At 44.3% G+C, this 22,518-nt stretch overlaps 1 protein-coding gene across 1 annotated transcript in view; it reads right to left on the reverse strand.

The window, feature by feature from the left end:
* LOC126456242 (GATA-binding factor A-like) overlaps window positions 1–22,518 on the reverse strand; it is a 312,580-nt gene that overhangs the window by 25,272 nt on the left and 264,790 nt on the right. The window contains exons 4-6 of the mRNA XM_050091994.1: window positions 21,886–22,065; window positions 12,651–12,823; window positions 588–942 (exon numbers count right to left, since the gene is read on the reverse strand). Of these exons, the coding sequence (XP_049947951.1) occupies window positions 588–942; window positions 12,651–12,823; window positions 21,886–22,065 (708 nt within the window). The remainder of the gene's footprint in view (window positions 1–587; window positions 943–12,650; window positions 12,824–21,885; window positions 22,066–22,518) is intronic.

A 22,518-nucleotide genomic window follows, 5' to 3' on the forward strand; every position in this document is an offset into this window, starting at 1 on the left:
TATTTACAGGTAATCACGCTGTAACAGCATGCTTTCTCAGAAATGATAAGTTCACACAGGTACATGTATCACATTGGAACAACCGAAATAAAATGTTCAAACGTACCTATGTTCTGTATTTTAATTTAAAAAACCTGCCTGTTACCAACTGTTCGTCTAAAATTGTGATCCATATGTTTGTGACTATTACAGCGCCATCTATCACAAAGCGAAAAAAGTGGTCCAACTAAAACATTCATATTTCTTTACGTACTACACGAATATGTAATAAAAATGGGGGTTCCTATTTTAAAAAACGCAGTTTATATGCATTTGCCCTATGGCAGCGCCATCTAGCAGGCCAAGCATAGCGCCATCTGGTTTCCCTCTTCAAGCTAAACATGTTTCGTTTGAAGCTTATTTCGTGAGATATTTGGCCCGGTCACGATCAATGGACCACCCTGTATATAGAGTATATGGGTATGGTTACACTGACAATGATGGATGAAATTAAGTAACCACAAATCTATAGAATGTTTTACAAGTGTTCCCTGTAGCCAGAGATAGACAAGAAGCTTTTTGCGTTAACCAGTGGAAAGCTGTCTCACCTGATACAGGCGATTCCCCGCCCGAAGAGGAAACTGGCTGCTGCGGCGAGGAGGCGGTCGCGGCAGCGGCGGAGGCGGAGGTGGTCGACGCGGGGGTGGAGCCGGCGCTGGGGGTGGCGCCGGCGGAGGCGGTGGCTGCGGCTGCGGCGGCGCCGGCGGAGGCGGGCTTCTTGGGCTTGCGCTTGCGCGTCTGGATGCCGTCCTTGCGCATGGCGAGCGGCCGGTTGACGCCGTGCAGCTTGAAGTAGAGGCCGCACGCGTTGCATACCGGCTCGCCGTCGTTGTTGCGCCGCCACAGCGTGGTGGTGCGCGTGCCGCAGTTGGTGCAGCACAGGCCCAGGCGCCGCGTCGCCGTCTGCAACCGCACGCCGAATCAGCACACTCTCTGTAGAGATCACCACTGTACTAAAGCCATCAAACAAGCAACCCCTGGTTTGCGAGGTCACAGAATCCCAACGATCTTTACGACATTCGACGCCCCATATACTGCCTACCATGCAGCCACAATACTGACTACTAATGTTAACAGGGGAGCGGAACTGGAGGTATCCAAAGGCAAACACAGCATGAGGCTACGAAGCGTAGTTACACTGCTAAGACGACGAGTAACTCACAGTAGTGCTATAGTGCTAGTGGTGTTGATCCAAAGGAGAGCAACGGAAACGATAAACAAAGCAAACGCTGCATTATATCTACAACAACAGTCTGCAATGTTGACATTTTGTCAAAAGGAACCCACAGAAAAGCAGAAAGAAGTGGCAGATGAAATAGTAGTGTTTCTGCACAATGAGTCAGTGGAATGTGTGGTGTTATATACGTTTCACATGTATAACGTACATGAGACGTACAATGATGACGATATGTGCTAAACAAGTGAAAGTGATACTGAAACAGTTGTCGAACCATCAACATACGTGCTGGGTAGGGAGCCACAAGTCCCATCTCTAGTCTAACTTATAGTAAAGGACAATCGTTGTCCAAGAAGCTGGTATCAAACATAATTACGTACATGGAAGATCGTCCCAGTGCAGTAAAAAAAATAAAAAATGAACAGATCTCGAATAAGTCAGCAGCAACATGACCTTTTAGTGCATAAGTAAAATTATGCATATTCGAGGAACGACAAGGCGCATTTCTTACAAAAACGGGCGGTGGCACGTTTCAATGGTTCTCGATACAATTTACAGGATATGCATGGTAGTGGCCTACTACGTTATACACATCAAACTACACGAAACATAGATTACAATGATTTCAGTGGAAGCAGCGGATGGGTGCGTATCTTCAAACAGTACTAAAGAATTGGGAGATAAGATAACGAAATTTCAAACAAAGCGTCAACTTCACGATATACAGCGAACTCCAGAATCGCTCCGAAAATTTACAGTGAGATAAACAAACTTATCCCACCGTTCAGTAAGGAATTTTTCAACTCCGACCAATCAGGATTTGAGCCGCGCAAGATTAGCCGAGCGGTCTAAGGCGCTGCAGTCATGGACTGTGCGGCTGGTCCCGGCGGAGGTTCGAGTCCTCCCTCGGGCATGGATGTGTGTGTTTGTCCTTAGGATAATTTAGTTTAAGTAGTGTGTAAGCTTAGGGACTGATGACCTTCGCAGTTAAGTCCCATAAGATTTCACACATTTCACAATCAGGATTTGAAAGGGAAAGGCATATCAAAGGAACCCTGGAGGTACCAAAATAGTTGTATCAAAATCGACTAACATCAATGCCTTAAAGAATTCGTGTACGTATATGTCAACTGTTAATCTGGATGGTAAACTGGCTTGAAAGTTATGTATTGTGCTGCGAGAAGTTGGAGCTGCTCTGCCTCCTACGTTCTTTCTCATGTGCGTGATGTTGCAAGGACAGTAGAGAATATTTACGTCACTTCAAGCAACAGTGGGAAAATGGGCGGAAGAGAACTAAAACTATGTTATGAGCACTGCTTTTTGCCAATTGCTGGTCAAAATAACTAGCTTTTGCTTGATCCTAGGTCCGCGTATAAAAATCATACTCTTTTAGAGCAGAGTATCCTTGCTGAAAAGTGTGTGACATCGCAGTTCACACCACCTCTGGAAGTTTGTTTTTTCCGTGCCTAAGAAACATATTATCGCTCTATCTGCGCCCACAGCTTCAATAATAGCCTTTTTCACGATAAGCTCCACAAAAGAGTGTTTCGCATTCGATTGCACGCCATCACATTCCGTCAGTTCTCATCATCCTCTTACACCAATATGATTATATATTCATTCTTTAAGATTGGATACCTAGCTAAACGTCCCGCTCGGTTTGTAACTCCCAAGTAGTTCGCCTTCGATCTTGGTGATGCGAACCTTTGTGATCACTTTGGGACGCCATTTTTCATTCGGTGTTCATGGTGCAAATTAATGGCTTGTTTTGAATGCTCCTTCAGCGTCGACGATGTACATTTTGTGAAGTGTAATACATACATCCCATAGAAGGCTGGTTTCTGCACCTACGGGCATTCATTTTCTGTAGCCCTCCCGATGAACAAAGCGAGCCATTAGCAGTCAGTTAGGTCTGAAGGCTTTCGTGGCCGTTGTCATTGGGGGTAAAATCTTCTGATTCGTTAAGGGCACTCACACATTCAATATTTATTGCGCAGTACTTAGTACTGAGCAATATTTTGTACCGTCTGAGAGTGATATCGCACAGTACATGGCTGTTCCTGCCGATACTTCGTGATATGCGGACATGCATACAACTGACACAGCGACGCCATATGAACACGATTACATCAGGAAAGACAGATGAAAGTAATCGAGTGAAGAAGTGCATTCATGTGAGTACCAAGTTTGATTACTTAATAATTAGCTGTAGAAACATTCGCCAATATTGTGTTAGTGCAGGTAAGTAACATGGCAGCTGATTATTTGTTCGCGTCAGAAGCTTGAATTCTTTACTGCAGAAGTACGTAATGACATTATCTACCATCCTCTACTGTAGTGTATCTTAGTCTTTTCAAGTTTATAGATCGGTTGAAGCACAGTGGCAAGCGAACTTAGACGAACGTATGAACAATATCTTTTCTGTGTACATAAGTTGTAACGAAGTTCACTACTTCGTTGAAAGGTTTCTAGTTCATCTTTAAAAAATTCCGATAGTCATTTGACTTTGCTGCAACATTTCTGTTTTAGGATGCCGGTTGCAGAGAGCTTACCAAGTCTTTTTTTCGACTTTCGTCGCTACCTCTGCAGCTGCGATCGCAATACATGCCATGTTAAATCGCCAAGCGCCGAAATGTTCGCTACTGCAGTAATATTGTGCCGTTCTTGGCCTCGCAGTTTCGACCAATATATTGACACAATATCGTTGCGAAATAAATACTGAGCATGTCAGAGCCCCTTTAGGCTGCATCGCACTCCTCGTTAAACTTCCTCAATGCTCGACGTTTAGATCCCTCTTCCAGCATCTTTTTCAACATTTCACTGGTATCCCTAGATAGCCATCCACGGATACCAGTGAAGAGCTTAAGAAAATCTCAGCAGAGGGATCGAAAAGACGAGCGTCTGTATTACTAAATGGCTAACCCTGCGCACTTTCCCGGTTGCAGACTGTGTATGTTAGGGCTTTCAGGAACAACAAATGTTTTATTTGGTTACTTTTCTGCTAATTCCTTGGCTATTTTTGGGAGAGTACATGGCCTGCTAACTCAGGAAGGAGGATTCATATTTTCTTGTTAGAAATCGAGCGGGCCCAAGTGTTTGTCCCGTGATCGGACTTGACCGCAGGAGGTCAGCCACAGAGACTCTAGAGCAGTGGTCGTAAGACTTTTTTGTTCATGGGCCAGTACGACAACTTCCGATGCCACCACGAGCCCCATATGCACAGGTCTAATTACTAATGGCTGAGCAACACAATATTTAATCCACAGTGAACAGCGGAAGTGAGGCGCTAAGTCGAAATGTGTTGGTGAAACGCCGAAAACTGTACATCCTGGGTACATAAACTATCTAAGTACATCTTCATGCTGGCAGATATGCACTAATAAGACCACGCATAGCCACCGAAGGCGTTTTCCAAATAAAAAGAAGCGAAACGCGTATGGTACAATGAAAACAGAATTCCATTTAATTACATTAGACGAAGCACACCACAAGAATAAATTAGTATCTTATGAGTCCCCAACAGACTAGCTATAGTAAGAGCGCAATATATGGCCAGCGGCCTCGAAGTACCAAAAGTTAAAAATGGGCACTGTTTGGAACATGACCCATCGACCGTTTTCCTTTCAGAATGCAGCCACCTTCAGCGACCGCGAAGTTGTGACACTGCAATAACTTGATGAAGTTTTGTGGCGTTGTCTGTGTGAGAGGGTGGTTAATTGATTAGTAACAGTAATTGTACTTAAATTTAAATACTATATGAAATATAACACTCGATCACAAACGTATGCTAAATATTTCCAGTCATTTTGGTTCTACTCACTGCGTTTTATTACAACTATCTTAATTTAATTTCATATTCCTTGCAAAAAATAAGTACCGCTTTTGATTACCCTCTCTCTAAATGTGCATTCACGAATCCATGTTACTTCCGTGTGAAAAATTTATACGACAGCAGCTGATCGGCACGAGTCACGCACGCCAGTGTGTTGTCGATACTGGAAGAAAAACAATAAGACTTTCCCCTTATCACATCCTCTAACCCCTCTGACCCTGAGGTAAGCGGCCAGCTTCACTTAGCTCACGCTCGAACTCACTAGCGGCAATCAAAACTGGGCAAATCTTAAAATATTACTGTCTCTGTAAGTATTTATGTTTGTTACTGACCTGGAAAACTACACTCTAAAGAAGCTCTTAACGTTACTTGACGTTTTTGGATTCGGATATTAATAACTAGATGCATATTATACACTGAGAAGTGTCGACCACAAGAATACTTGATTTGGGCGACGTGCGGCCCACAGGCCCCAGTTGAAAACCATTGCTCTAGAGAATGGCCGTGGGTCCGCAGGGCAGTGCAGTTTGCGAAAGTCGGTGGCGCTAAGTCTCTGCTTTGCAATTCGTTGGCAAACGCGGTTTTCTTCTCTGAAGGCCGTCTGCCGCCAAGCCAGTGCATGGCCTAGTGTTTCAATGAGTGTGACGAATTCACTTCTCTGTACGCAGATCTAAGAACGGGCCGCCGCGGCTCTGCTCGGCCATCGCAACAAAATTCACAGCCTTACACTCCAGATTTTATTCTCCAATAAAATGCTTCTTACTCGCCACTGCGCGAGGGCGCGAAGAGATCGATCAATGGTTATAACATGGCTAACAGCTTATACCAGCCCCTTGCATGTTCTGTAAGCCAAGAGTGGAAAATTCACGTAAATAAAGCAACATTTCGATGGTTAGTAACATTGAGTAGGATTGAGTCATGCCTTCCAGGCGGATTTTTCTAAAAATTAGGGAGTTGCATTTAGAGGATTATAATTTCGGTCACTTGCGGTCCTGGCGGGGAAGGAGACAGACTTCTGGCGCCAAGTGGAACGCACTTGCTGGCGCCGACTGGGGCGACCTATATCCGGAGGCGATCGGCGCTGGCGCACTTTTGCCGAGTTTGGAGTAAGTGTCATATTTCGCGTTAGCGCTTTCCGTTTTCTGAGCAACTCGTAATTTGCGGGATTCACTCCGCAACTTATGTTTCTTGATCAGTCGCACTGTTTAGTGTGTCTCGTTGGACTCGTTACTTTGCATTTGCGAGCAGCTCAAATTAGGACTGCTTCCTAAGCAGCATTGAGTGTGTTGGGGTGGGACACTACGAAAGTAGTGTGTGGACATACAAGGTGAGAATGTGGGTCTTGTTGCTCATAAAGACAGTTAGTCGAGCGTTGAAGACTGGAAGTTCTAATAGCCTCAGAAGGACTATAGAGATTATTGACTTCTCAGAAATGCGATCTGAGGAATATTCTACAGCCAGCTGTAGCTACGTTCAGCATGAGGAATACACAGGGTTTCCCAGGAGGAGTGGTCAATATTCAGGGATAAGACGTGAACGATCATTCGAAGCAAAAAAGTTCAGTAAACATCGACTCTAAAATGCCTACCTCAAGAGCTATGAGCATTCCTCTTCTTCGATACTGCGAAACAAATCCATTTACTGCAAGTTATTTGCTTTCCATATTTTAGGAGAAAGTAGTATGGACCAAAACAAGAAAACTTTATCTAGTGAACATGGAATCCAAAGGGCATACCTTAAGAGCTATGAGCACTTTTTTCGTTATTTGGTCCATTCTACTACCTTTCAGAATAGGGAAAGCAAAGATATTGGAATAGTAGACACTTAATGGAAACAGCTGCCGTGTTCCCAAACCAAAATGTATAAAATAATAGTAGAGATTTGTTTCACAGTATCGAAGGTAAAGAAGTGCGCATAGCTTTTAAAAATGGTTCAAATGGCTCTGAGCACTATGGGACTTAACTGCTGTGGTCATCAGTCCCCTAGAACTTAGAACTACTTAGACCTAACTAACCTCAGGACATCACACACATCCATGCCCGAGGCAGGATTCGAACCTGCGACCGTAGCGGTCACGCGGTTCCAGACTGAAGCGGCTAGAACCGCACGGCCACACCGGCCGGCGCATAGCTTTTAAGATATGCATTTTAGAGCCCATGTTTACTAGACTTTTTACTTCGAATGATCATTCCTTTCATATTCTGAATATCTACCATTCCTTCCTGGAACATCCTCTGCACAAGAGATTACCAAATAGGAAGCAGCAAAATGTGTTTGAGGTATGAAAATAAAACAGGCTGTTATTTCTAATAATGAAATCCACACCACCGATTATCGAAGAAAACAAGCATATTTAGCAGTGCTTCTACAAGTATCAGTACTTATTTTGTTATTATCTTTAGGATTGTGTACATGCATGACGAATCTTCAATACCTCACACCCGTCGTGATAAATTAAGACGTTTGTTTCTAATACACGAACACCTGTTCAGGAAAAATTAATAATGAATTCAGTCTCGTATCCAAGGCATTATAATTTTTTTGCAAACTAGTTAAGAGAACCGGTTTACCGACATGTCTGTTTCCAGTCGTAGCCTTTCTGTCGTAGACAGCTTGTTTACAGCCACAGTCCAGTCCTTGTTCTCGAGCTTATCCTTTATAATTCCCCTACTTCTGCGATTCATAATGTATTCTCTAGACAGCACAATCAAACGGAAAATGCATCGCCTCGCTCTCAGCAAAATGTGTTCCATTCCCGATTGCACCACTCCTCTGTTTTTCGGTAGTGTCGTTAAGACAGTGGAATAAGGAAGGAACGTGCCGTCGACGGCGTGGTCATTATAAATGGTGCAGTCATATTAATGTGACCGCCGCTCATGTTCGACGACAATGTGCAATAGCCGCTCACAGAAGGTAGGTGGCAGCACTGACAGTCGAGTGTATATAAACGGTATTGTGGGCGGGGGGGCGGGGGGTGTATGGACGTGGAAAACACTGCAGTCGTCGTAATGCGGAAACGGAGCGCTTTATCTTACGTGCAATACGGTATGATAATTCTTTTTAGGCCAAGGGTGGAGCATTGTCGAAACGGCCAGTTTTGTGAACTGTTTGCGTGGCACCGTGCTTAAAGTATACCTAGTACGTCGAAGTGGCGCTATTCATAGCCAGTGCTGAGGTAACTGTGGTGTACCACGGGTGAACTCTGCGGAGATGTGAATGGGCGAACAGACGTGCAACTGTTCAGCAACAGACGTTCAGATGAACCAAGTGGCTACCAACTGTGTTTCCTCAACGACCGTTCAGCGAACGTTGCTGCGCATTGACCTCCGCAGCTGGTGCTTGGGTCATGCACCCATGCTGACTGCTGTTCACCGACGAGTAAAATAACTTGTCGTCCACTGAATGGCAACAGCTGGTCTCTTTTAGATGAATCACGTTTTGTGCTCCATCCTGCATATGGCGTTGGCGTGTACGGTCTGGAACGTCTGAAATCAAATACCCTGCGACAATACTCGGAAGGGTCCAGGCCGGGGAGGGAGTGTTATGGTCTGGGAAATGTTTTCGTGATATTCCCTAGATGATCTCGTCATTTTGGGAGGAACAGTGGATCGACACAAGCATACATCTATCCTTTGAGACCATGTTCACCGCTACATACGGTTTGTTTTTCTTCGGTACAGTGGTATCTACTAGTAGAGCAATGAAGTGTGTCACACAACTCGCAGCATACGTGAGTGGTTCGAAGAGCAACAGGATGAGTTGGCCATACTCCCCTGTCGACTGAACTTCCCAGATACAAATCCAATCGAGAAACTGTGGGATCGCCTCGATCGGGCTGGTCGCGACCTGGATCCCCAACCGAGAGACCTAGCGCTACTTACCACGACAATGAAGTCAGCATGCCCCCACATCCCTGTCGATACCTTGCAGAACCTCACTAACGCTCTTCCTGCACGTCTCGCAGTGGAACGCGCGCTACAAAAGATAGTTATGCAGGCTTTTGACAGGTGGAGAGTGTAGATGGAGTGTAATTTTGCTTTCGACAAGAACGTTAATATAAACTTTTCCCTGGTCCCTCTAGTGTGTTAATCATTGTTGGTCGCTACGAAATGAACATAAAATCTCGTAAAATTGATGGGAAACTGCTCCAACACAATGAGCAGAAATGCACCTGAAATATTGAAACAGAAAGCTCAGTTTAACCAATAATGTTCCCCAAACACTGTGGGAAGGTACCAAATTGATGTGGAAAACTGCTTCGGAAACGCTACGAACTTTCCCAATTTGTGCTCCTCGCAAATGCAATGTAAACGAGTTCAACGAGAAGCGCTAAACAGTGCGACTGATCAAGAAACATAAGCCGGCCGCGGTGGCTGAGCAGTTCTAGGCGCTTCAGTCCGGAAACGCGCGACTGCTAAGGTCGCAAGTTCGAATCCTTCCACGGGCATGTATGTGTGTGATGTCCTTCAGTTAGTTAGGTTTAAGTAGTTGTAAGTTCTATGGGACGGATGACCTCAGATGTTAAGTTCCATATTGCTCAGAGCCATTTGAACCACTTTTTCGCCGCGACTAATTTACCATTTGAGGGGTTAGGGATTTTCGTTTTGACAGAAGATGATGGGCCTTCTTTCTTTACTCCTCCTAAACGGGCTGGGGCTGGGGCGTACATGGTTTGATGGCCGTTGTTTTCTGAAAGAGAAACTTCTAAATGTCCTGTCAGGAAGGAGAATCTTACAGTAGCCCTATTAGTGGGGGCGTGAATGTCTAATAAAAATGCCGTCATCCTGCATCTGACTCTAATAGATTTTGGGAATCCAGGAAATCCAAGAGTCGCCCTGCAGCCTTCGTTTGGTGTAGGTATAGAAGTCGTGTGCCCTCTGCTGCAGAAATGGTGTTTCTGCAGTGTGTTTCAGAAGTTGAGAGAGGGCGATCTTTCGTGATTAATCTAATTATTTCTTTCAGTACGGAAAATTGAGAGATTCCGAAAGTGAGTTTCGTAGCGCGGCCGTGGATTTCGGGTTGATGTCTCCGGTGTTTTAGGCGTGTGTTAACTTAAAGTGAGCGTGCACACGCTCGCTAGGCAGAGCACCTGCGTCAGACAACGAAGTCAGCAGCTAGCTGGGCGCTGGTAGAATTATGTTTCCGTAAAAATTTTAGAATCATATTTTTGGGTGTTTCTTTCCTTATTGACTTTGAATTGTATTCCTATCTTGTTGTGTTGGAGATTAGTGGTGGAGGTTGCTAGCAGTCAGTCAGCGGTAGTGTATTGAACTGTTAGTGGTGAGCTCATTACAGTTCAGTGGTAAGATGGATCTCGTAATCTTACTTGAAAGTAATTAAACAGGGCGTTTAGCTATTGAGTATGGAGTTTTGAGAGGTTTAACCATGTCTCGCCGGTCAAAGCGAGGCTAGCAACCCTATATTTTTTATTTGGTAATCACTCAGACCTGTTCAGAAACGTACCGCATGCACCATTCACGTAAACATGACTTTATTAAAAGTGACTTTGAGTCTCCTGTATTAGCAGATAGTACAGGTATGCGCGATAACGTACTAATGATTCGTCCATTTGCTCGAGTTGACAACAAACAAATGGAAAACAAGGAAAGTGCAGCCCCTTCATTCAGTTAACCGTCTTCAGTTAGAAGTGCGAGTTGTTATCGTATGACAACTGTGTTGTATTGGGTTGACACTTTCCATTTCCTGAAGCATCACAACCAGACGGGAAAACACCCGCCGAGGAGGTATGTACCTGACAGGATACTGGTCTCTGTAGAGATATCTGCCTGAGTAGTATTACGCCTAGATTCAACCGCAATCACAGGAAAATAATGACGCAGTTTTTAAGCGAGAACTATATTTACTGTACATGACATATCGTTTAAAAGTACTACAGTACTTTACTACATGTACCACATTGTACATAAGAAAACATTACTACGTTTACCTATCGGCTAACTCACATTCTCCGTCAACGAATATCTTTTCACATTGTAAATAAAAAAACATTGCTGCAGTTACTTATCAGCCAACTCACATTCTCCATAAACGAATAGTTTTTCTACCTTCTTCTCGTTGCTATGCATTGTACTGAAATGGGTCTAACACACACCTAACAACAATTGCCAACAAACTTCAGATTAATGTGTACCTGATGGTGCTGCCGAAACGCGACTTGCTAATAAATACTAGTAAAAACGATACCGAATCTGAAAATTTGCGTTTCATAAGTTTATGATAGCACAACCGCAAACCTAAAACAATTCCTCGTGTTCACTGTCAACTCTAGTAACTGGACCAGTTACATAACCCTCAGTAGTGTGGCAGTGCAGATAATTATTCGAGATCCGCCAATACAAGTTTCAGGTTAAAATCTGTGGAGCAGAACGTGCTGTAATTTTCCTCACGCGCCACACATCGATAAAAGTGGATTCTGACTGTGGCCGCGAATAGGATTTCTCGCGACACCACAGAAGCTCCGAGTCACGGACAGAAGAACTTTCAATTAACTTCACAAAGGAACCATCCCGGCCATTACAGGCTGCAGTAAAGGCCTATAGTAGTCCTACCAGTTTTAAGTCAAAACCAAGAAATTGTTATACAGGGTGTTACAAAAAGGTACGGCCAAACTTTTAGGAAACATTCCTCACACACAAATAAAGAGAAGATGTTATGTGCACCTGTGTCTGGAAACGCTTAATTTCCATGTTAGAGCTCATTTTAGTTTCGTCAGTAGGCTATGTACTGTACTTCCTCGATTCTGATGATCAAATTGTAAATTTTCACAATCAACATGTGTGGGCTGACGAGAAACCGCACGCAATTGTGCACTCACGTCATCAACACAGATTTTCTGTGAACGTTTGAGCAGGCATTGTTGGTGATGTCTTGATTGGGCCCCATGTTCTTCCACCTACGCCCAATGGAGCACGTTATCATGATTTCATACGGGATACTCTACCTGTGCTGCTAGAACATGTGCCTTTACAAGTACGACACAACATATGGTTCATGCACGATGGAGCTCCTGCACATTTCAGTCGAAGTGTTCGTACGCTTCTCAACAACAGATTCGGTGACCGGTGGATTGGTAGAGGCGGACCAATTCCATGGCCTCCACGCTCTCCTGACCTCAACCCTCTTGACTTTCATTTATGGGGGCATTTGAGAGCTCTTGTCTACGCAACCCCGGTACCAAATGTAGACTCTTCGTGCTCGTATTATGGACGGCTGTGATACAACACGCCATTCTCCAGGGCCGCATCAGCGCATCAGGGATTCCATGCGACGGAGGGTGGATGCATGTATCCTCGCTAACGGAGGACATTTTGAACATTTCCTGTAACAAAGTGTTTGGAGTCACGCTGGTACGTTCTGTTGCTTTGTGTTTCCATTCCATGATTAATGTGATTTGAAGAGAAGTAATAAAATGATCTCTAACATGAAAGTAAGCGTTCCGGACACATGTCCACATAACATATTTTCTTTATTTGTGTGTGAGGAATATTTCCTGAAAGTTTGGCCGTACCTTTTTGTAACACCATGTATAAGGGAACTTAAAGAGTGTGGTGGTGTGTAGTGGGCAGCAAGTGAGATACTGACCAGGCGCTTGGAGGGCTTCACCAGCGGCCTGTTCATGCCGTTCATCTTGTGGTAGAGGCCGCACGCGTTGCACAGGTAGTGGCCCGTGCCGTCGCGCCGCCACAGCGGAGTCGAGATGGCGCCGCAGTTGACGCACTCGCGGCCCTCGCCGAAGTGGAACTCCATCGCGCTGTCTGCAACACCAAAGCGCACGTGGCGGCTTCCCTCAGTTTGCCAACTAACACGTCAGGAACATTCCACACACATTATGGGTAATCAGTCGCTGCACCACTGCTGCACAAGTACTCGGTTTAGGGACATAATAGGATGATAGGTTGGGTGGAAGGGAACTTCCAGATTTGTGGTAAAACTGTGTTCCCAATCGCGATCCCAATGCTTTGCAGGTTGTACGCAGTCAGTTTCACCGACCGCTCATGTTTCGCCTCAGGCTCAGAGCTGTATCTATTCACTAGTTCTTCTCCAGATCTTCATAATTCAGCACAGGCATACCTACTATGCTGCGGGACTACTCCGAAGGTCGTTCAATACATGCAGTAAATTTTGAATGTCGGCATCCGCAGCTGTAGAATATTATCAGGATGGAAATGACCACTCCAGCTGTATAATAAATATTTATTTATAAACCAACTAGTTTCGTGACTCAGAGCCACATCTTTAGGGATACATATTTATTTCATGCGGTAGTTCAAGCGATAACCAGTAGACATCCCAGCATTCTCTGTACAGTTGTAATAAAAATGTTCATCCATCAAGCGGTCGGCCGGTCGGAGTGGCCGAGCGGTTGTAGGCGCTACAGTCTGGAACCGCGTGACCGCTGCGGTCGCAGGTTCGAATCCTGCCTCGGGCATGGATGTGTGTGACGTCCTTAGGTTTAAGTATTTCTAAGTTCTAGGGGACTGATGACCTCAGAAGTTAAGTCCCATAGTGCTCGGAGCCGTTGCTTTTCTTTTTTTTTTTTTCGTCAAGCGGTCGGTAGTCAAACTGGCAGTCTTAGCGATCGCTGCGTGCCTCATGGCATCACGACGCTAGTTTCCTTTGTCGCTATGATGTTTCCTGCATTCTGCTGTAATTTAACTTGACCACCGACATCTTGAGGATTGAGCAGTTTTTTTTACAATTAGTGAGAGAGTGTTGGGTCATCTACTGGTTATCGCTTGAATTAAGTTATGAAGTAAATACTTATCCCTGAGAATGTGGCCTTAATACCATAAAACTAGTTGGTTCACAAATAAATATTTATCGTACACATACAGTTGTTTTTTTACTCATGATTACTTCAATAAGTAATGACCAAATTTAGTTTACGGCCGGTAATATACAGGATGTTGCGAAGCATTTGCATCTAAAGTGTAGGGGTGACAGATCACGTCAGGGGGATCAACTTTTACTAGAGACAAAATGTTTTCTGTGGTTTCATGGCTACGCTTCGTTTCTTCATTATTGGTTGTACCCCTGAGAGGGAGTAGGGCTGAGGCACGCCCGACTTTCGTATGCAATGTGTGTCGCCAGTAATACAGTCATCTGCTCCTCCTGCAAGGGGATAAGCCGAAAATCACGATATCAGTTTACTAAAGTAGGTAGTACGCAGATGCAGCGCACCTGACAAGTAAACCCTGTTAGTTCGGTGAAATCTCATCGTCCCAAGGACGGCGAATTCAAGAAAAACAAGTAAGTCTCGCGTGACCAGGAAGCGTAAGCGATTTTGTCTATAACAAACGTAGATCCCTATGACGTGTTCTATCATCCCCACACATGTTATACAAAGACATTGTAACATCCTATCTGTAGGAAAATGTCCATTTAGGGGATTCAAATTTGATATTCTTTTTTGGATGTGTGCGGACTTTAGAAAAATTTGAGCTGATGATAGAGCATCAAAATTGCGTCTGCGTAAAGCGGTGAGATTGAATTCTTGGTTACGAGTGAAGAAACCGTGGTGAACACCCTAAAGCATTTTGCACAGTATATGGTAATGATTCAGTTGGTAGTAGTGTTCGGGGATGGATAATTGAGTTAAAAGCGGCAGGCAGCACAGAAGCTGAACTCCATAGTTGGCCAGTTTTGTGACGTGCTATAGCACCCACTGCTCCCAACATGGTGATTGGCGCTGATGCCATTATTCATGTGAGTCGGTGTATCACAACTAGACAGTTGTCTCTCTAGCTATCGGTGAGCATCGGAAGCGGTGTGCAATGAGACGCGTGGATATTGAAAGGTGTACTCCAGATCGGATCCATGAGGACTCACAATATACCATAACTTTCAAAGAATAGCCATTTCGCCGGAGCTCTTGGAGCAGCTTGACGCGAAGCGAGAGGTCTTTCTGCCACAAATCGTCGTATTTGACCAAACCTTGGTCCATCACTTTGAGTCACAAACAAAAAATCACTGGAGAGGCAACTTCCGCAATCAACAAAATGGTCGGCTATGATGCGTTAGCAAATCTCGGGCATTCTGTAAGAAAAATTTGTTTACAGTCTGATCACTCAGAAGGTAGTCTGATGCTGTAAGTGCGCTGTCAAAAATATTTCTTCAAGAAAGTCAATTTTTATATGCCTCTGTTAGCAATCTCAAGGTTCTGCTCTATGCTGTTTGCGGAATGGCTGTTTTGGGAATCTGTATGTGGAACATGTAGATTCAGGTTGTAAAAATGCATGCGTGAACTCTCTGAAGCTTGTGGTGTTGCTTCTACTAGTTTGTCGAATATAGAAATTTGGACATGAGTTTCAAGTAACTTCGTATATACCTGATTTTTTGTGAATTTTCATCGCCCTTGTAGAAGTGTTACTCCCGCAGCAAAATGGGAGTCATTCAGTCGACATTTGGAAGCTTTGAACCTGCCAGCGAGGCTCGCTTGGCTTGTGCAGATAAGAACTCAAGGCAGGGATCAGAGATCGGAACACGGTCCGGCGAATGGTTTTAATTTGCAACAAATATTCATCTTAACGTGTACTACGTTAAAAGGGAAGCGCGTCATATCACCAGCGGATACGTTCAGCTGCTAAAATGAAGAGATTTTCAGTCACATACGTTAATAGCTCCCTTTGGCAACATGTGAGTTGAATGTTATATTCCTAAACGCTCGTTACAGATGATAACGTTGACGACTAGTACGAGGTCTTGTTTGCATCGTTGACGCGTAAGTAGGAAGCCAGCAAGACGTCGGTTTCTTCTGATAAGCAGTAATGAGGCCGTCGTGCTAAACTCTTCTTCGCGACAGGAGGATAATTGTCCGGTGTGGCTCGCCCCATACGCCAGGACGGGTTACTCTGGCCCAGTCGGGCCATCTTCCACGTGACGCTCTTAAGATGAAAACTTTTTCTACCACCGATAAACGAACCAGTTTCTTCCGAGATCGGATCCGTTTCGCTGTTTTGATATCTTCTGCTGACGTAGATGCGCCACAAGGAGACAGACGATGATAAAGCACTCAGTGGGAACATCGACGTTCCTGACTTGCGTTATACAAATACCTAAGACACTACAAGATATCGAATCAACTTTGGTGATTTGAAAGGAGTCATAACGGTGCTTTTGTAAGCATAAGATGGAACTGTGACCGCGTTATTAATCCTGTTTTCTTGTAAGACGAAGTGACTCGCTTTTAAGCGCAAACGCTGTGGCAAGGTAGAAGCAAAATATCCTAAATACAATGAAGAGCCAAAGTAACTGGTACACCTGCCTAAAATCGTGTAGGTCCCACGCGAGCACACAGAAGTGCCACAACACGACTTGCCATGGACTCGACTAATGTCTGAAATAGTGCTGGTGGGAACTGACACCATGGATTCTGCAGGGCTGTATGAGGGGTGGGGTTGGTGGTGGGGGTAGGGGGGGGGGTGCAGACCTCTTCTGAACAGCAAGTTGCAAGGCATCCCAGATATGCTCAATGATGTTCATGTCTGAGGAGTTTGGTGGCCAGCGGAAGTGTTTAAACTCAGGAGAGTGTTCCTAGAGCCACTCGGTAGTAATTCTGGACGCGTGGGATATCGCATTGTCCTGTTGCAATTGGCCAAGTTAGTCGTAATGCACAATGGACTTTAATGGATGCAGGTGATGAACAGGATGCTTACGTACGTGTCACCTGTCAGAGTCGTATCTAGAAATGCAGGGTCCATGGATTCATGAGGTTGTCTCCATACCCGTACACGTTCATCCGCTCGATACAATTTGAAACGAGACCCGTCACACCAGGCAACATGTTTCCAGTCATCAACAGTCCAATGTCGATGTTGACGGGCCCAGGTAAAGCGTAACCCTTTGTGTCGTGCAGTCGTCAAGGGTACACGAGTGGGCCTTCGGCTCCGGAAGCCCATATCGATAATGTTTCGTTTAATGGTTCGCACGCAGACACTTATTGATGGCGCAGCATTGAAATCTGCTGTAGTCTGCGAAAGGGTTGCACTTCTGTCACGTTGAACGATTCTCTTGAGTCGTCGTTGGTCGCGTTCTTGCAGGGTCTTTTTACGGCCGCGGTGATGTGGGAGATTTGATGTTTTATCTGGTTCCTGATATTCACGGTACACTCGTGAGATGGTTGTACGGGAATATCCCCACTTCTTCGCTACCTCGGAGATGCTGTGTACCATCGCTCGTGAGCCGACTATAACGCCACGTTCAAACTCACTTAAATCATGATAAACTGTCATTTTAACAGCAGTAACCTAACTAACAACTGCGCCAGACACATGTTGTCTTATATAGGCGTTGCCGAACGCAGCGCCATATTCTGCGTGTTTCCAAATCTTTGTATTTGAATACGCGTGCCCATACCAGTTTCTTTGGCGCTTCAGTGTATTATGGAACGATCTGTATCATTACTGTCTATGCGTTGGACATCCGGACTAACTCAACTTCAGCGTTTAGAAGAGAAACTGCCCAGCTGATAATTCAGATGTAACGGTCATTTATATAAAGGGGGCCCCAGACACGGTGTGACAAATTTCGAGGGGGTATAGAGATTGTCTTGAAGGACAAGTCGAGATAGGAACCAGTGTCCAGAAACGACGTCAAACGACAATACAGAGCATCGAATTTACTGGCGTCAGCATCTGCCACTAGGCCATCCCTTCGGCAGCAAACGCGACTTTGCACGCGGAACGTCTTATAATGCTGTTTCTTATTCAGTGATCGCGACTCATTGCCACGATCACCAATGTAGGAGATGGTGCTAGCTGCTGCGTATACAGGCCTTGTCTCCGATGAATGCGATGCGTTGTTGCCTGAGTGGATGACGGTTTCGGACACGGGTTTCCCATCTGCAGTTTAGTTTTATCCTATATACCGAAAAACACTGGAGATTTCAAAGGATTCCATTAGAAAAATAAACTGCGGATGGAAACTAGTGTCAGAAACCATCATCCACCCAGGCAACAAAGCATCGCATTCGTGGGAGATAAGGCCTGTCTACGCAGCAGTTAACGCCTTCTTTTACACTAGCGATCGTGGCAATCATTCGCAATCACTGAGTAACAAACAACGTTGTGACACGTTCCACCTACAGTCCGTCAGAGTACAAAGTCACGTTTGCTGCCCAAGGTGAGGCCTAGTGGCAGCCCCAGTACCTGTAACTTCGACGCTCTGTAGCGTCGTTGGATGACGTTTGCAGATAAGGGTTCCTTTTCTCGATTTGTTCTTTAAGGTATCCTCTACATCCCCTCGAAATCTGTCGCAACGTTTCTCGGACACCCTGAATGTGGCATTTATACAGGGTGTAAATCTTAAGTTGGTAAACCAAAATAACACGAAAAATAAGCTTCAGACGAAAAAATGTGTAGAATCTAAAGTTGATTATTTTCGAGGGGGACATCTGCTAGTGCCAAAATTAGCCCGCCGCCCCAGCGCCCTCGGGGGTGGGGCGGGGGACAACCTTAAAATTTCAAACGAGAACCCCCATTTTTTATTGCAGAATCAGATTCTACATAAAAAACTACTTACATTTTGTCTTAAACATTTGTTTTGATTCTTGGTAGTTGAGCTGTAATTCAAGAAAATCCATGTCCTCATTTTTGCGTGGAAAATGGTTACGGATAAATAAAAAATACTTATTTACTTCGTAAATTTTGATTCGTTGAAACTAAAACTCTCCCTCTCTCCCCATAGGGTGGGGTTTGAGAGAGAGGAATTAGAGTTTTACAAATGTTGACCCACATATTAATTTTTTCCGCAGATTCGGATAAGTTTTGTTTGTTTCGTGGTCATGAGGCCACACAACTGTAATTATCAATCAAATCATCTGACTAGCTAACTAATTAACCAAACATCCTACTTACTAACGAGTGAACTCATAACTAAAAAACTAACTGACCCACGAACCTAATTTATATTAGATTCGGAGTAATCACTCTTGTTTGTCCAGAAGTCTCACAACTGGGGTGCTTGCATAATTTGAGTCTTTTAGTTACGGGTGGAAAACCATAGAAAAGTGGTTCAAATGGCTCTGAGCACTACGGGACTTAAAATCTGAGGTCATCGGTCCCCTAGAACGTAGAACTATATAAACCTTACTAACCTACGGACATCACATACATTCATTCCCGAGGCAGGATTCAAACCTGTGACCGTAGCGGATGCGCGGTTCCAGACTGTAGCGCCTAGAACCGCGAAAAACATAGAAAACGACATTCATAAATTTATTGACTTAAATCACATTGTTCAATTCTTTATTTTTTTCGAAATATCGCGGCTGTTACGGCTTTTATATTTTTTGAATTATGTGCGACAATCGATATCCCACTCAGCCCTGATCGATAATCGATGCTCTTATCCAGCCCTTGCTGATGAGCGGCGTAATTTTCGGAGTGTCGCCGATAGGTAGTGCAGGGACGAGAAATTCGCCCTTTCTCGTAATATGACTGGGCTTTAGAAATTATAATTATTAATGTAATAAACGCACTGCTACAGCGGTTGTGCAGCACTATAGCGAACTCATGTTGATGTCTCGGAGACCAAATTCGCCTGATGTAAATCCTAGGGAACCGATCTGGGTCTCTATCGGGTACCACCACTTCGTAGCTTACACGAATTACATGTATAATGCAATATACCTCCACATACCTACCAAACATGCCAACAAACTATAGGATCCCTGATAGGCAGAGCCGACCGCAGTGGCCGAGCGGTTCTAGGCGCTTCAGGGTGGAACCGCGCGACCGCTATGGTCTCAGGTTCGCATCCTGCTTCGGGCGTGGATGTGTGTGTTGTCCTTAGGTTAGTTAGCTTAAGTAGTTCTAAGTTCTAGGGGACTGATGTTCTCAGATTTAAGCCCCATAGTGCTCAGAGCCATTTGAACCAAGAGAGCTTACACCACTTGCACTTCTTAGTTTAGCATTGTATTTCACATGTTCTAAACATGCAGTTACTGAATAGAAAGAGATCAAATAAGATTCATCTTAGGGTTTTACAAGAAAGTTAGATTGATGAAATAATTTTTATCTGATGTGGAAGACAATCCTAAATTTGTATCGCGCTATTTGTGATGGAATTTTTGTAAGCTCATGACTTTTCTGACTATATATGCAACTTCTCTTTTTGCCTTGTAACATGTTCACGGATACTGAAGTTTTGTATTTATATATACTACCGACAGAACGATAGGATTTACATATCGACAAGGGAGGAAATGCGCGCTTTAACCCTTTCGTGACTGAAATAATTAAAATTTCCCATATTACTGTAAAAATTGGTCTTCTGCTTTCGGAATGGTACTGAGTGGGACAATGTTTCTAAATCTCGATTATTGTTTATAGTTTTGAAATAATTTTAGGTGGGATGTATTTGTCCGGTTAGACTCGAGGAGGAAATAATGGTTCTCTAAATTTATTTCTTCTCGAGTCCAGCGAGACATATGATTCCCATTTGAAATAAGTTTTTTACAAGGAGTTAGGATCTGTGAAAAAGAGAAAGTAAGTACCATTATTATGTGAAACAAATTCCAAGTTAATAAGCCTGTTATAGTTCTGTCAAGTACCTACCATCCGAAAGATATAAGATACTTCAAAAGAGAAAAACATAGCTGATACAACTTCAGCTTTATCCTGCCCTGCAGCCATAGCAGAGTACAAAGATATAATTGGAGCTGTAAACCTGTTCGACCAGCAGAGAAAGATATGCTATTGGCAGTAGGTCACTCAAATGGTGGCATCGTCTTTCTTGTTTTCCTTCACACGATGCAACAGTAAATAATTTCATCACGCGGAACTGTAATAATGGAGGAGAATGGGACCGGTTTCCTTTTCACAGATTTAACTGGGCGAAATGTAGAGAGAAGGAGAAAGCAAGCATTCATCACAAAAATAAACCACATGTTTGTGCAGTTTTGCATTTCATATCACACCAAGAAAAATAAAATAAGATTACAGCAGCGAATAAAGTACATAAACAAAAATTTAGACACAAATGATGAACAAAAGGGACAAATAGAAATTCTCTACAGGCACTGGCCATAAGGCATAACCACCTACCGAACTGTAAAGTGTTTATGCACAAATCTGTATACTTTAGCAGACAGTGTAAAGTAGATATTTACTGAGTTTATCTTTTACAGACTAGAGAACAAATTACAAATAAAAACCAAAAATACAAAGCACAACTGAAACAATTAAGTACCAGACAGTGACCTTGCTGGCTCCAAACTGTTTTACATTCAACGCTAGATCGCAGCACTGTACAGACGTGAGACTTTCACATTCCTGTAAACTTAAAGAAATATATTGTTAGCGATTTATTGGCTTTTTGGATGTGTTCATATACCCACCTTAACAGTGGAATGTCATTTCTGACGATATGAACGTAAGGACAAAGCACCATTCACTCCCCAAACGGAGGAAAATCTCCGTGCCAGCCAGCAATCGAGACCGGCCACCTTCGGCTACGGTTAGCTATCCCCCTCGCTGATGGCACAGCTACCACGCCGAACTCGGTGAAATAAATGTGTATGTGTGAGACATATGTCCTACTGGTCACGAACGGGTTAATAGGGTTGACATGGTAATTATACGCCCATTCATTTCGGAAACAAAATGTGTTATTTGCGAGTTAGATACAGCCAAAAACTGCCTCTGGTGTGCGCTGCCACCGCGAATCCGCGTTGAGGCAAGGGTGCCGTATATACAAGCCGAATCGTTTCTGAGTGTTACCCGGCACGCTGAACTCGGCGCGCTCAACGTCCACGTTGGAATGCACGGTCCGGCTCTAGGCAGAGGCGAGCTGCGAGCTGCGGCCGGCGGGGGCTTACCGTAGGGCGAGGCGCGCTGGAAGGAGGCGGCGCCGTCGTAGGCGCGCCACGACGACATGACGACGGCGGGGCCCTGCGGGTAGAAGGCGTGCCCGTGGTGCTGCGACGGCGCCATGTAGCCGTCCGCCGACACCGGCGCCGCCCAGCCGCCCCCGCCGCCCACCAGCGCGTGCGCGCCCCCTGCCGCACGCCAAAAGCTCCGTCACTGCACTCTGCTTCCATAAACTACACCTTATATGAAAGCGAATTCTTCCGCTACTATTTCCGAAAACATCAAACCCCGTGATGAAAAGCAATGTGAAGTTTCAATGCGACGGTTACATAGGTCATTTGCAGTAACCACAATGTTATTTAATGTTTTGCATTTGATAGTGCTAAGGAATCTAAAGAGGTAATACTGAAGTGATCCTCATTCTACAAGGTAAAGAAATGAAAATAACTAACATAATCATAATGATATTTAAGGTGCGAATAATTCAAGAAAGTGGCTTACTAACATCCTCAGGTTGGGAAAAATATATGTGTTACAATGATGCATATTTCTAACATAACATGTTTATCTAACATCCTTAGCAGACAAAGAACTGAAATTTCGAGACTTTACAAAATAAATCCTGCAATATTCTCCGCTCC

The sequence above is a fragment of the Schistocerca serialis genome, chromosome 2 (genome assembly GCF_023864345.2).
Source record: "Schistocerca serialis cubense isolate TAMUIC-IGC-003099 chromosome 2, iqSchSeri2.2, whole genome shotgun sequence".
Lineage (NCBI taxonomy): Eukaryota > Metazoa > Arthropoda > Insecta > Orthoptera > Acrididae > Schistocerca > Schistocerca serialis.